The sequence below is a fragment of the Pan paniscus genome, chromosome 1 (genome assembly GCF_029289425.2).
Source record: "Pan paniscus chromosome 1, NHGRI_mPanPan1-v2.0_pri, whole genome shotgun sequence".
Lineage (NCBI taxonomy): Eukaryota > Metazoa > Chordata > Mammalia > Primates > Hominidae > Pan > Pan paniscus.
In genome coordinates this window covers 52,938,806-52,951,885 of record NC_073249.2, presented here as the reverse complement: position 1 = coordinate 52,951,885, position 13,080 = coordinate 52,938,806, and the positions used below count along the sequence as shown (strand labels likewise).

Below are 13,080 nucleotides of genomic sequence, written 5' to 3'. Positions count from 1 at the left end.
AATTGCCATTGTACTTCTTTGGGATGCTCAAATTTGTTTCACATCTCACTAAGAAGATGGCTTCTGTGTATATTTCATGTGCCCCCATTAAGCTTTGGCATAACATAAGAGCCCATTCTTTCCTTGACTTTTCCTACTACAGACTAAGTTTCAATAATTTCTCTATGAAATTCCAGTGCCTTTTAGTGGGAAGAACGATTTTTAGAAACAAACCTAAACCATGAAAAACTCACTTCAGGTTTGAAATTATCGTTGACTAAGAAAAATAATTTTTGGCCGAGCAGGATGGCTCACACATTAATCCCAGCACTTTCGAGGGCCAAGGCGCACAGATCACTTGAGGCCAGGAGTTGGCCAACATGATGAAATGCTGTCTTTACTAAAAGTTAAAAAAATTAGCCGGATGTGGCGGCACACACCTGTAATTCCAGCTTCACAGGAGACTGAGGCAGGAGAATCACTTGAACCCGGGAGATAGAGGTTGACGTGAGCCAATATAGTGCCACTGCACTCTAGCTTTGGAGACAGAGCAAGACTATTAAAAATAAAAATAAAAATAAAGAAAAAAAGAAAGATTTAAATGATTTCCTTTAGTTTATGTCCCTTTCTACCTCGGACTAAATATCCTGCAATCGTAAGAAAATGTAAGAGTATCTCAGGAGGTTACACAGGGCCGGGAAGTTTCGATTTTCCAATACGGAGGAGACACTCAGCAGAAAACTGTGCATCCATGCTTCAGGGACTGGGTCAGAGAAAGTGTCATGCGTCGCCCAACAAGCCTCTGGAGCCAGTTCTGTAACTAGCAAACGCTTCCCTCAAAGTAAAGATGTCACTTCTCTGAACTTAGTCTTCTCATCTGCACACTAAAGCTGTTGTGCCGCTAGCCTCTTTCTAGTTCTCTCTGATTTATGATGATTCAAACTTTTTATTTAATTATATTCTTAAGTTTTCATAACAAATAGAATGTAAATACTATTTTCTATCACTTGTTCCATAATTATAGAGTAAACATAAATGATATGCTATTTAAATTGTGGTGTTGTTCAACATTCTATAGGTATATATACCTATAGAATGTAAGAATATATACATATTTGTACATTCGTCTATGCACTTATTTTGTATGTCAATAATATATCTCATCTGACACATGAATTCTAACTATGGTAAGAATGCATGCCATCGCATACAAACAAAATGACACAAAACTAAACAAAATGTTTTATATCTGGAGATAATTTGCTACATCTCAGATTTTTTATGTTACAGTCATATTTCTTGTCTCTCTTTTCCAAAAAACAATCATTGCTAATGTGTGCACCCTGAACTGGCAGCTTGAGCTTAACTTGGTATAGTTGTAGATAAGCTCAGTTTAAATTAATGCTGATAAAACCTCCAGAATTGCTGAAGAGACCATACTATGTTAGTAGAAGTAGAGAAAGTGAAATGAGGTTCTTGTCCTGTTAGCTGACTTGAGATCCATTAAAGATTTTAAGTGGAGAAATAAAATGACCAGATGAAAGGTCATTAATTTATACACAGGGAAATAGATTACAAAGATGAGAGGTCAGGATCAGGAAACTAGTTATGATTGCTGTAATCTCAGAAGAAAATGGTTGAGAGACGATGTTTATCAAAGGTTATTGCCAGGGTTTTTTTGCGCCTGTTTGTTTGTTCGTTTTGACAGAAAAAAATTGAGTGAAAGGGAACACCACAATTGCAGAAGTTCAGTTATTATTGAGAGAGGTAATGAGAATGATTGACATGAATTTCCCCCAAAAAATGTTCTGTCAATAATTACTATATTACGAACAAATAGAGCATGGAATATTTTTATAGCTGACTCAGCGAAAATAGCTATTACAGCAAACCTATGTCTATATTGAAATTCATATATACATTCAAAGAATATTACTCTATACCATTTATCTCAAGATAACTAATCTTCAAAGCAAAAGAAATCAGCAACATGTTTTTAATTAAAATTTTAACTTCCTTCAAAAATGTCTTTTTGGCCGGGCGCAGTGGCTCACGCCTGTAATCCCAGCACTTTGGGAGGCCGAGGAGGGCGGATCACGAGGTCAGGAGATCAAGACCATCCTGGCTAACAGGGCGAAACCCCGTCTCTACTAAAAAATATACAAAAAAAATTAGCTGGGCATGGTGGCAGGCGTCTGTAGTCCCAGCTACTCGGGAGGCTGAGGCGGGATTATTGCGTGAATCCAGGAGGCAGAGCTTGCAGTGAGCGGAGATCGAGTCACTGCACTCCAGCCTGGGCAACTGAGCAAGATTCTGTCTCAAAAAAAAAAAAAAAGTCTTTTTTATTTATCTGTTAAGAACAGATAAATCATTCATGAGGCATTCAAGTCAAAAAAGAATTTTTATTTTTTTGTTGGCAGATTTACTTAGTGGAAACAACATTTGTATTTAGCTTTAAAAGTAAATTAGGTGGAGGAAAATGAAGATTTTCATTAATAACCCTAATATTAATAGACAATGGTGGTACTGAGGAGAACATCTATCTCTTTTAGGCTTCATGAGGAAATGATGTTTTTCAGTGTCAACAAAGTACTCTCAACTGTGTGGTTTGCCCACCAAATATCATGTCTGTAATAATATACCGTACTTAGCCTACCACGTTTTAAAATGATTGGTTTCCAACTATCATGGCATAGAAGAGAATATATAGATAGTTGAAGAGTTAAAGAAATTATAGCATAAGAAGCATGCAAAAAGATAGAGTTATAGCATTATAATGACTGTCTTGAGATATTTCAAAACATTTATGAGGGGGAGTAAGTTAGCTTTTGATGAGGACTGTCACAGTCAGTGAAGCAGGTAACAGTATTATCCAACATCGAATCAGAGGTCAAGTGATTTTCTAAAAGTGTGACCTATACGGATATTGCCATACGTCGGGGGTGGGGGTAGAAGAGTTGATCTCTTCTGAGCCCTCCACGTTTTAAGTTGTATGATTCAAATTTGTACATACAAACCTTGTTTTAATTATACTCTATTTTTAAAAACTGCAGTTAGCTTTTGAGTTAGCTGGGTGTGTTGACACAGGCCTATAGTCCCAGCTACTCTAGAGGATGAGGTGAAAGGATTGCTTGAGCCCAAGAGGTCGAGGATACAGGCAGCCAGGATGGCGCCCCTGCGTTCCAACCGGGCTGACAGAGAGAGACCTCTTCTCAAAAACAAACAAAGGAACAGAAATTCACTTTTTTTTTAAATTTATTTTTATTTTTATTTTTTTAATTTTTAATTTTTAATTTTTTATTTTTTATTATTTTTTTTTAGTATACTTTAAGTTTTAGGGTACATGTGCACATTGTGCAGGTTAGTTACATATGTATACATGTGCCATGCTGGTGCGCTGCACCCGTAGGGACATGGATGAAACTGGAAACCATCATTCTCAGTAAACTATCGCCAGAACAAAAAACCAAACACCGCATATTCTCACTCATAGGTGGGAATTGAACAATGAGATCACATGGACACAGGAAGGGGAATATCACACTCTGGGGACTGTGGTGGGGAGGCGGGGGGGGGAGGGATAGCATTGGGAGAAATTCACTTTTTTGTGTATTTTATTAAGAATTTTAACACCTCTGTTCAACAGGGACATCAGCCTGTAGTTTTCTTTTTGTGTTGTTTCCTTGTTTGGTTTTGGTATCAGGGCAATGCTGGCATGCTACAATAAGTTGGAAAAATTCCATTATCTTTGCTTTTGGCATAGTTTGAGAAAAATTACTCTGAATTTTATTTTTTTAATATTTGGTAGAATTCAGCAGTGACGATAACAGGTTTTGGGCTTTTTTGATGGGTGAATTTTATTACTGATTTAATCAACTTACTCATTATTTGTCTGTTTAGATTTCTATTTATTCCTAATTCAATCTTGGTATGTTGTATGTGTCCAAAAATTTATCCATTTCTTCCAGGTATACCAATTTATTGGCAAACAATTGTTCCTTATAGTTTTTATGATCCTTTGTGTTTCTGTAGAACCAGATGTAATGTCTCCCTTTTCCTCTCTGATTTTATTTATTTGGAGCATCTCCCTTATTTTTCTTAGTCTAAGAAAATGTTTGTCAATTGTTTTTTAAATCTTTGCTTTACTGATTTTGTCATACTTACATTTAGTCTCTGTGTTGTTTGTTTCTGCTCTGATCTTTATTATTTCTTTTTTGACTTGTTTTTAGTAATGTTGTTCTTAAATTTCTAGTTCCTTAAGGTGCAATGTTTGATTGTTTATTTGAGAGATTTATTCTTTTTGATAAGGCATTTATTGCTATAAAATTTCCTCTTAGAACTGGTTTTGCTGTATCTCATCTATTATGGTATGCTGTGTTTCCATTGTCATTTGTCTCAAAAACTTTCCAAATTTTTTTTTAGTTCCTTCATTGAGCCATTGGTTTTAAATGTACATGTTGTTTAATTTCCAAGTGTTTGTAAAGTTTCCAAGTTTTATTCTGATATTAATTGTTGTATACCATTATGATCAGAAAAGATTCTTGATATAATTACTATTTTTTTCAACCTGTTACAACTTGCTTTATGACCTAACTTATGATCTATTCTGGAGGATATTCTATGTGCAGTTAAGGAGAATGTGTTCTGCAGCAGTCGAATTAAGTATTCCGAAAATGTCTGTTAGATCTATTTGGTCTAGAATGTTCTTTAAGTCCAATGTCTTTTTGTTGATTTTCTGTGGGAATTATTTTTCCATTGCTGAAAGTGGGGAGTTGAAAACTCCTACTATCATTGTATTGCAATCTCTCTCTCTCTTTAGACCTATTAATATTTACTCTCTCTCTCTCTCTCTCTCTCTATATATATATATATAGGTGATCTAATGTTGAGTATATATACATATATATATATATATATATATATATATATATATGTTTACAATTCCCATGGGTATATGCTGATTTGATGCCTTTATCATTATATAATGACTTTCATTGTTTCTTTTTCTGTTTTTAGTTAAAGTCCATTTTATCTGATTTACATATTTCTGCTCCTGCTCTTCTTTTCCAACAGCATGGAATATCTCTTTCTCTCCTTTTACTTTCAGACTATGAGTCCTTAGAGGTATCATGTGTCTCTTGTAGCAAGCATAGAGTTGAGTGTTTTCTTTTTAATCCACTAACCGACTCTATGTCTTTTAATTGAATAATTCAATCCATTGACATTCAAGGTAATTATTGATAGATAAAGATTAACTATTGACATTTGGTAATTATATTCTAGTCATTTGGCAGATTTTTTTTCTTCCTTTCTTCTTCACTCTTTTGTGGTTAAATGATTTTTTTCTATCAGTGTTGTTTGACTCTTCTCTTTTTACTTGTAGTGTAATTATTATGGATTTGTGCTGTGGTTATTCTGAGGCCCACAAAATTCTTATATTTATAACAGCTTATTTTACCATGATAACAACTTGTGATTCACTTTTTAAAAGAAAAAAACAACTCTACATTTTTACTCTACCTTATCACACATTTTGAATTTTCGATGTTACAACTCACAACTTTTTAAATTGCATATTCTCTAACCAATTTTGTAGCTATTATTTTTAATTGTTTGCTATATTATAGCTTCACTTCTAAGTTCTAGGATATTCAGGGTGGTAATCTTGGCTCTCGGTGGTTGCTTTTAAGTTTCTGTAGGAGGGAGAGAGGCTGGAGAACTCCTACACTGCAGTTTTGCTGATGTTATTCTCTCCATGATTCTCTTATTTTAATGAACAGTATCTTAAACCACGGCAAGTATAGTAATGTAAAATAAAGAATAAACAGAAGAAGTCAATGAGAGAACATGTGTGGACTTGAGTTATATTTTTCCAACAAAACAGAAAATTATATATATATATATATATGAATGTATTGTACTAAAAATAAAAAATACCCCAAAACACAACTTTAAAAACATTTAAATATCAAGAATATGCTGAAACTTTTGTACTCAGTATGATCTATTGTGAGTTCTGAAAATCAGTATGCTACTCTAAACACATAAAATTACAGAGAGTGGAATGGGATCCAGACACACCGGTTTGTTTTCATACAACCTTATGTAATTAAGTTGGGTACTGGAAAGCAAAGGACAACAGAAAATTTTAGAGACATGGACCCTGAGAGTTACTCATTAATGATTCATCTGTATGTGGAAGAAACTCACCTATTTTCCAGTGTTTAATTTTAAAATTAGTGTTCTCATTTTAAGAAGAGTATGTGGGATAAGAGTATTTTGACTATTTGTGGGGGAAAAAAAAAAACCGTGCCATGCCAAACAGCAGGATTTTCACGAGATGAGTGTGCCAGATGTTTATTTTCAACTTGAAATCAACCCAGTTCCTATCTTCATTTTCTTCTGCATTGCAGAAGATCAGCCTGAAACTACAGTTTCTGAAGTTCCTTTCTCCATAGCTTGCTTCTCCCTTAGATTCCCCCATGAGATGTACTTAAAGAAGACCTGGAAGAAGAGAAAGACAAGGCATTATCTGGTAGCAGCTGCTGGTAGCAGCTGAGATCACCAACAGTAGCTTTCTTTGATTCTGGACGTTTTGCTGAGAAACATCCACTGCAGCACCATAGATAATTAGTGAGGGCATCACTAAGACTCTTGAACATCAGAATTTTCTGGAAATAGCATTTTTGACCTTTGTTCCCTCAGTTCTTCCAATAGTTGCAGAAGCCTTTCGTTCCCTTTATGGAAACTCTCTTTACTCAAAAAATGAGAAATAAAGTAAATTAATGTTTTATATTACTTTTGGATTCAGTCCATTACTGTGCCTAAATAAAATTGTACCAGTACATATCAGGCAATCAAATCCACAGATGATTGTGAAACCACGAACTGGAATTATTGAAGCATTTTGTAAAACTCTCTGAACTTTGATATTTACTAAGTGACCTTAAAGCCCCTAGCTTCATGGTAGTGCACTTAAATTCAGAACCACACGTGGTAACTAATAATGAAAGATTTCAAACCCCAAACAGTGCAACTGAAACTTTTGTATTAGCATACTACTGAGAATATCTAACATGTTGTTACTAATCAATGTCATTCTGACCTTGTGGGTTTCCTGTGCTAATGGACAAGGTAAGTTAAAAGAGACCTAAACACTCAGCTTCCCTCTTAAATGTAACTTCATGTAATATCTAGCTTTGTATGTCTATAATTATTTTATGAACCAAAGAGGATTTATTCACTATGCTAGTAGAAGTGACATATTTTGTGAGAGTATAACATAAATTAATTTTATAAAAAATTATCTCTTTAACTTAAAGAAAAAATGAATAATGTTTTATTTGTTTTCTAAGTTCTACAGTGTAAAAGGCATTTAATATTGATTATGGAGATATGTGAATATACTCATGAAACTTTAAGTGGGAAACATGTCATTAGACAGATTCTAAGCTTAAAATGTTCAGAATTTTCCTATACGTAATACAAGGGGAACATTGGGAGTGACTGATGTTTTCATAATCTTACCTATGGTGATTTTTATAGATTTATATATCAAAAAATCAAATAATACATTTTAAATTATGCAGTTTCTTATATTTCTATTATAGCTTAAGAAAGCTGCTAAAACTAATTAACATTAATATCAACTTACTATTTCAACAAAATTAGCAACATACATATATAATGAAAAAATAGAATATAAACTTACATTGGAATGACAGTAAGTTTTGATTGGCATTTCTGAGTTCACTAGCAAATGTTCAATAAGTAAATATACAGAAAATACTTTTCATAGCGTTATGTCATTGTTCACTGATTTCTCCTTGAAAGTCATATATTTTCTGTATTAATTATCTTTTTGAATGCAGGCCTTGCATATTAAAGAACTATATCATAACATTAGCAGTGGAACCACATGGGTCAAAAATCATGGACAATCAAGGGTGTGTGTCCATTAATGAAGAATACAAATTTTGTAATTATCCAAAACTTCATATTTCAGCCAATGTAATGGAGGGTAATACTGGAAATCCCATTATCAATTTATGAGACTATCTTTTCCCTCAACCACTCTTCGCAAAGCTATGCCACTTTATTTGATTCTAGGGAAAGAGCTTTAAGTTTTATAGTATTATCTATCACATGATTTGCTAGTTATATTTGTTGCGCAAAATCAAACTTGATCTGTGCCAAAATGGAAAAAAAAGGAATTTCACCAGTTATTTCCTTTTTTAACTGAACTGTTACAGGTACATTTCTTCAAATAAAGACTAAATAGATTAAAGTAGAATGCAAAGAAGAAAATACTACTATTTTGAAATGACTGGAATTAGAGAAGCATATGCACTATATTTTCTTACTTACTTTCTTAAAAGCACCATAGAAAAGAATGATGACAAATTCTTTCTTATCTGATATTCCAGTGGAAAACTTGCCTCCTCCAATGAACTCTTTGTAAGAGTAAACTTGAGCAAAATGTCTTGTAAATTTGGGTCGCACCTATATTTCTCAAAGGAGAAAGTAACTTATTTAGTGGAATAACATCTTGGTTAGAGAGAAACATCTTTGTGAATTCAGTAGCATTGGCTCAACTGCATCCCGCCAAAATTCATTTGTTAAAGTCCAAATTCCCAATACCTGAGAATGTGACTGCATTTGGAGAAGGAGTGCTTAAAGATGTAATTAAGTTAAAGGTCAATGATTCAGGTGGGTCCTACTCCAATATAACTGGTGTCCATATAAGAAGAGAAAATAAGAACACACCATATAGAGAAAGATCACGCAAGGCATAGAGAGAAAACAACCATTTACAAGGCAAAGGAGGAGGTCTCAGAAGCATCCAATCCTGTTGACAGCTCTATCTCAAACTAGTAGCCTCCAGAACTGTGAGAAAATAAATTTCTATGAAATCAGTAGTACTTTGTTATGGTAGCTCTAGCAGATGAACACCATGATATTTACACAATGTATTAAAAGAATATTAATAATTAAAAATAACTTTTTACTTTTTACTCAAGGATATATATATATATATATATATATATATATATATATATATACCCACCAACACAGATTTTAGAGGGTATTCATCAGAATTGGGTAATTATATCTTGGGTGTATTGTCCTTGCTGATTTTTGTCTTGTTGAATACTTTATGTTTACATATTATCTGTATTCATCTATATTCAGAATCTAGTAAATCAGATCAGCAAATATTTTTCATATGATTAATGAAGGATATACTTTGTGAGTTGCTTATGCTAAGAATTTTTTTTTAATGGTGGTTGATGTTTCAGTTCTGAACAATAAAATCAGCACACCAATTCTTTTGGAAGCCACGCTATTTGAAAGATAAACTTGACAGAAAATTTGTAATTGCAACCTATTATAATGTTCATTGAATTTGTATTGACCAATATTTCTTCCATCAACTCATAAGTTATTTACACTTATTTAAAAACAGGTTGTCAGGAAAATTATTTTTATTCATGAATATCCTTTCAGAATTGTATAAACTTTATATTCATCTACTAGAGTTGCCATAACAAAGTGTCAAGGGTGACAATTAGTAATGTAGAGCAGGGTTGCCTCTAAATCCCTTTTAAACTGATCATTTTCAGTACCCAATGCATTACAATTAATTGCCATTGTACTTCTTTGGGACGCTCAAATTTATTTCAAGTTTAACTAAGAAGCTGGCTTCTGTGTATATTTCACGTGTCCCCATTACACTCTGGCATAACAAAAGGTCCCAGGATTTCCTTGACTTTTCCTACTACAGACCAAGTTCGAATAATTTCCCTATGAAATTCCAGTGCCTTTTAGTGGGAGAAACGATTTTCAGAAACAAACCTAAACTATGAAAAACTCACTACAGTTTTGAAATTATCACTGACTAAGAAAAGTAATTTTTGGTCGAGCCGGGGGGCTCCTGCCTTAATCCCAGCACTTTCGGGGGCCAAGGCGCGCGGATCACTTGAGGTCAGGAGTTGGAGACCAGCCCGGCCAACATGATGGAACGCTGTCTCTACTAACAATTCAAAAAATTAGCCGGAGTGGCGGCACGCACCTGCAATCCCAGCTACTCAGGAGACTGAGGCAGGAGAATAACTTGAACCTGGGAGGCAGAGGTTGCAGTGAGCCGAGATGGTGCCACTGTACTCTAGCCTTGGTGACAGAACAAGACTGTTAAAAAAAAAAAAAAGAGAGAAGAAAGAAAAATTAAAATGATTTCCTTTAATATATGTCCCTTTCTTCCTCAGACTAAATAGCCTGCAATCTTAAGAAAATGTAAGAGTATCTCAGGAGGTTACACAGTGCAGGGAGATTTAGATTTTCCAATATGGAGGAGACACTCAGCAGAAAACTGTGCATCCATGCTTGAGGGACTGGGTCAGAGAAGCTGTCATGTGTCACCCAACAAGCCTCTGGAGCCAGTTCTGTAACTAGCAAACACTTCCCACAAAGTAAAGATGTCACTTCTCTGAACTTAGTCTTCTCATCTGCACATTAAAGCTGTTGTGCCGCTAGCCTCCTTCCCATTCTCTCTGATTTATGATGATTCAAACTTAAAGATTTTTCCTTAGTGATATTCTTAAGTTTTCCCAATAAATAGGTTGTAAATATTATTTTCTATCACTTGTTCCAGAATTATAGAAGAAACATAAATTATATGCTATTTAAATTATGGTATTGGTCAACATTCTATATGTCTACATACATATAGAATGTAAGAATATATATATATATTTGAACATTCGTGTATGCACCTATTTTTTTTATGTCAATAATATATCTCATCCGATACATGAATTCTAACTATGGTAAGAATGCATGCCATCGAATACAAACAAAATGCCACAAAACTCAAGAAAATGTTTTATTTCTGGAGATAATTGGTGCATTTCTGATTTTTTGTTAATGTTTAGAGTCATATTTCTTGTTTCTCTTTTCCAAAAAACAATTATTGGTAATGTGTGCACCCTGAACTGACAGCTTTAGCATAACTTGGTATAGTTCTAGATAAGCTCAGTTCAAATTAATGTTGATAAAACCTCCAGAATTGCTAAAGAGACCATACTACATTAGTAGAAGTAGAGAAAGTAGAATGAGGTTCTTCTCGTCCTGTTAGCTGATTTGGGATCCATTAAGGATTTTAAGTGTAGAAATAAAATGACCAGATGAAGGGTTATTAATTTATACCCAGGAAAACAGATTATAAAGATGAGAGGTCAGGATCAGGAAACTAGTTATGGTTGCTGTAATTCCACAAGAAAATGTTTGAGAGAAGGTGATATCAAAATTTATCTCTAATATGATTTATTACAGTAAAAATTATTTATACTTTTTTGTTTGTTTTTTATTGCAAGTGAAGCCTTGTGATTTTCCAGACATTAAACATGGAGGTCTATTTCATGAGAATATGCGTAGACCACACTTTCCAGTAGCTGTAGGAAAATATTACTCCTATTACTGTGATGAACGTTTTGAGACTCCTTCAGGAAGTTACTGGGATTACATTCATTGCACACAAAATGGGTGGTCGCCAGCAGTACCATGTCTCAGTAAGTAAACCTCTGAACTGCTACACATGTATAAAACTTTAAAAGATTAAAGAGAGGAGAGCACATAATTGATTACTCTTGTCTTATGTAACAGAAATAGGGCCAAGAAATGAGTTGTTCAAGCAAAATGACCAAAATAGATCTTTTCTATTATGAGTTCTTGAAAATCATATGAAAAATAAATATAGAGACTTTATGAGAATATCTATATAGTTTATACATATTTTAATTATGAAAACTAAAGAGAAGTAATATTAAATATTGACATTTCCTCTTGTACAACCTTTGTTAGTAATTTTAGTTCATACTAAGTTGTACATTATTTTTGGATGTTTATGCGATCTTATTTAAATATGGTAACAATAATTTTAATATACTTTTTGTGCAAATTTATGTTTCTCATTTACTTTATTTATTTATCATTGCTATGGTCCTTAGGAAAATGTTATTTTCCTTATTTGGAAAATGGATATAATCAAAATTATGGAAAAAAGTTTGTACAGGGTAACTCTACAGAAGTTGCCTGCCATCCTGGCTACCGTCTTCCAAAAGCACAGACCACAGTTACATGTACGGAGAAAGGCTGGTCTCCTACTCCCAGATGCATCCGTGTCAGTAAGTACACCGCTATGAGATCCCAGCATGTTCATGTCTTTCTAAGTAACACGGATGACAATCTCAGACTTGTCTATATTAACTGTGGCAAAATGTTGTTGTCAACTTGTTTTGCCAACGGACCTATTTAGTTTTACTTTTTTAATTGTGTGAATATACAAATTTCTTGATAAGTACATAGCAAAATAAATGCTCCTATTAATGGGCATTAGTCAAGAATACAGTAAAAGAATTAGAACACAATACTTGTTGGTTAAATAAAGTCATATTGAAGCGGCATCAATGTCTCGGGTAAATACCCGAGGTTCGTCATCTTGAACCAAGAAGATTAAGTACAAATGGGTATTCTGGGATCTTGTACATATTCTACTCTAGAAGGTTTCCTACAGTATTTATTCGAATATACATTTATATAAACAGTTCCTTCTTTTTTCACATGTTGCTAATGATTGGTGATGTCACATTTTAATATTTACAAGTTGAGTGGCTATAAAATGGTATAGCATTGTAATGTAAATTTGCATTTCTTTTACTACCAGCTGGATTTAGAATACATGTTCACAGTTTAATTGGTATTTAATGATTCTAAAATTTGGAAATGCAGTTTGATTTCTTTTATTTATCTTTTTGGGAGTTTTGGTCGTTATTAGTTGGAATCATCTTAATAATTCTGAATGTAAAATCTCTTTTAATTATATGTAATGCAAATGCATTCTCTTTGTGGCTAGTATTGTTCTTTCCTTTTTTTCTGCATTATGAACAAGTTGCTCATTTTACTAAATAATTGTCAATCTTTTTTCATGATGAATATTTTTTGGTTCTTTTTTTATATTTTATTATTATATTTTAAGTTTTAGGGTACATGTGCACAATGTGCAGGTTAGTTACATATGAATACATGTGCCATGCTGGTGTGCTG

General features: G+C 33.6%; 1 protein-coding gene across 9 annotated transcripts in view; it reads left to right on the top strand.

The window, feature by feature from the left end:
* The window catches only part of LOC134729382 (complement factor H-related protein 3), a 187,088-nt gene that overhangs the window by 76,971 nt on the left and 97,037 nt on the right, over positions 1-13,080 (top strand). For 2 of the 9 annotated variants that reach the window (XM_063598090.1, XM_063598127.1), the window contains exons 1-3: positions 7,056-7,113; positions 9,062-9,064; positions 11,352-11,546. In XM_063598090.1, the coding sequence (XP_063454160.1) occupies positions 7,056-7,113; positions 9,062-9,064; positions 11,352-11,546 (256 nt within the window). Of the gene's footprint in view, positions 1-7,055; positions 7,114-9,061; positions 9,065-11,351; positions 11,547-11,984; positions 12,162-13,080 lie in introns of those variants that run through there. The other 7 variants (XM_063598165.1, XM_063598108.1, XM_063598089.1 and 4 more) reach the window with 5 other exon arrangements.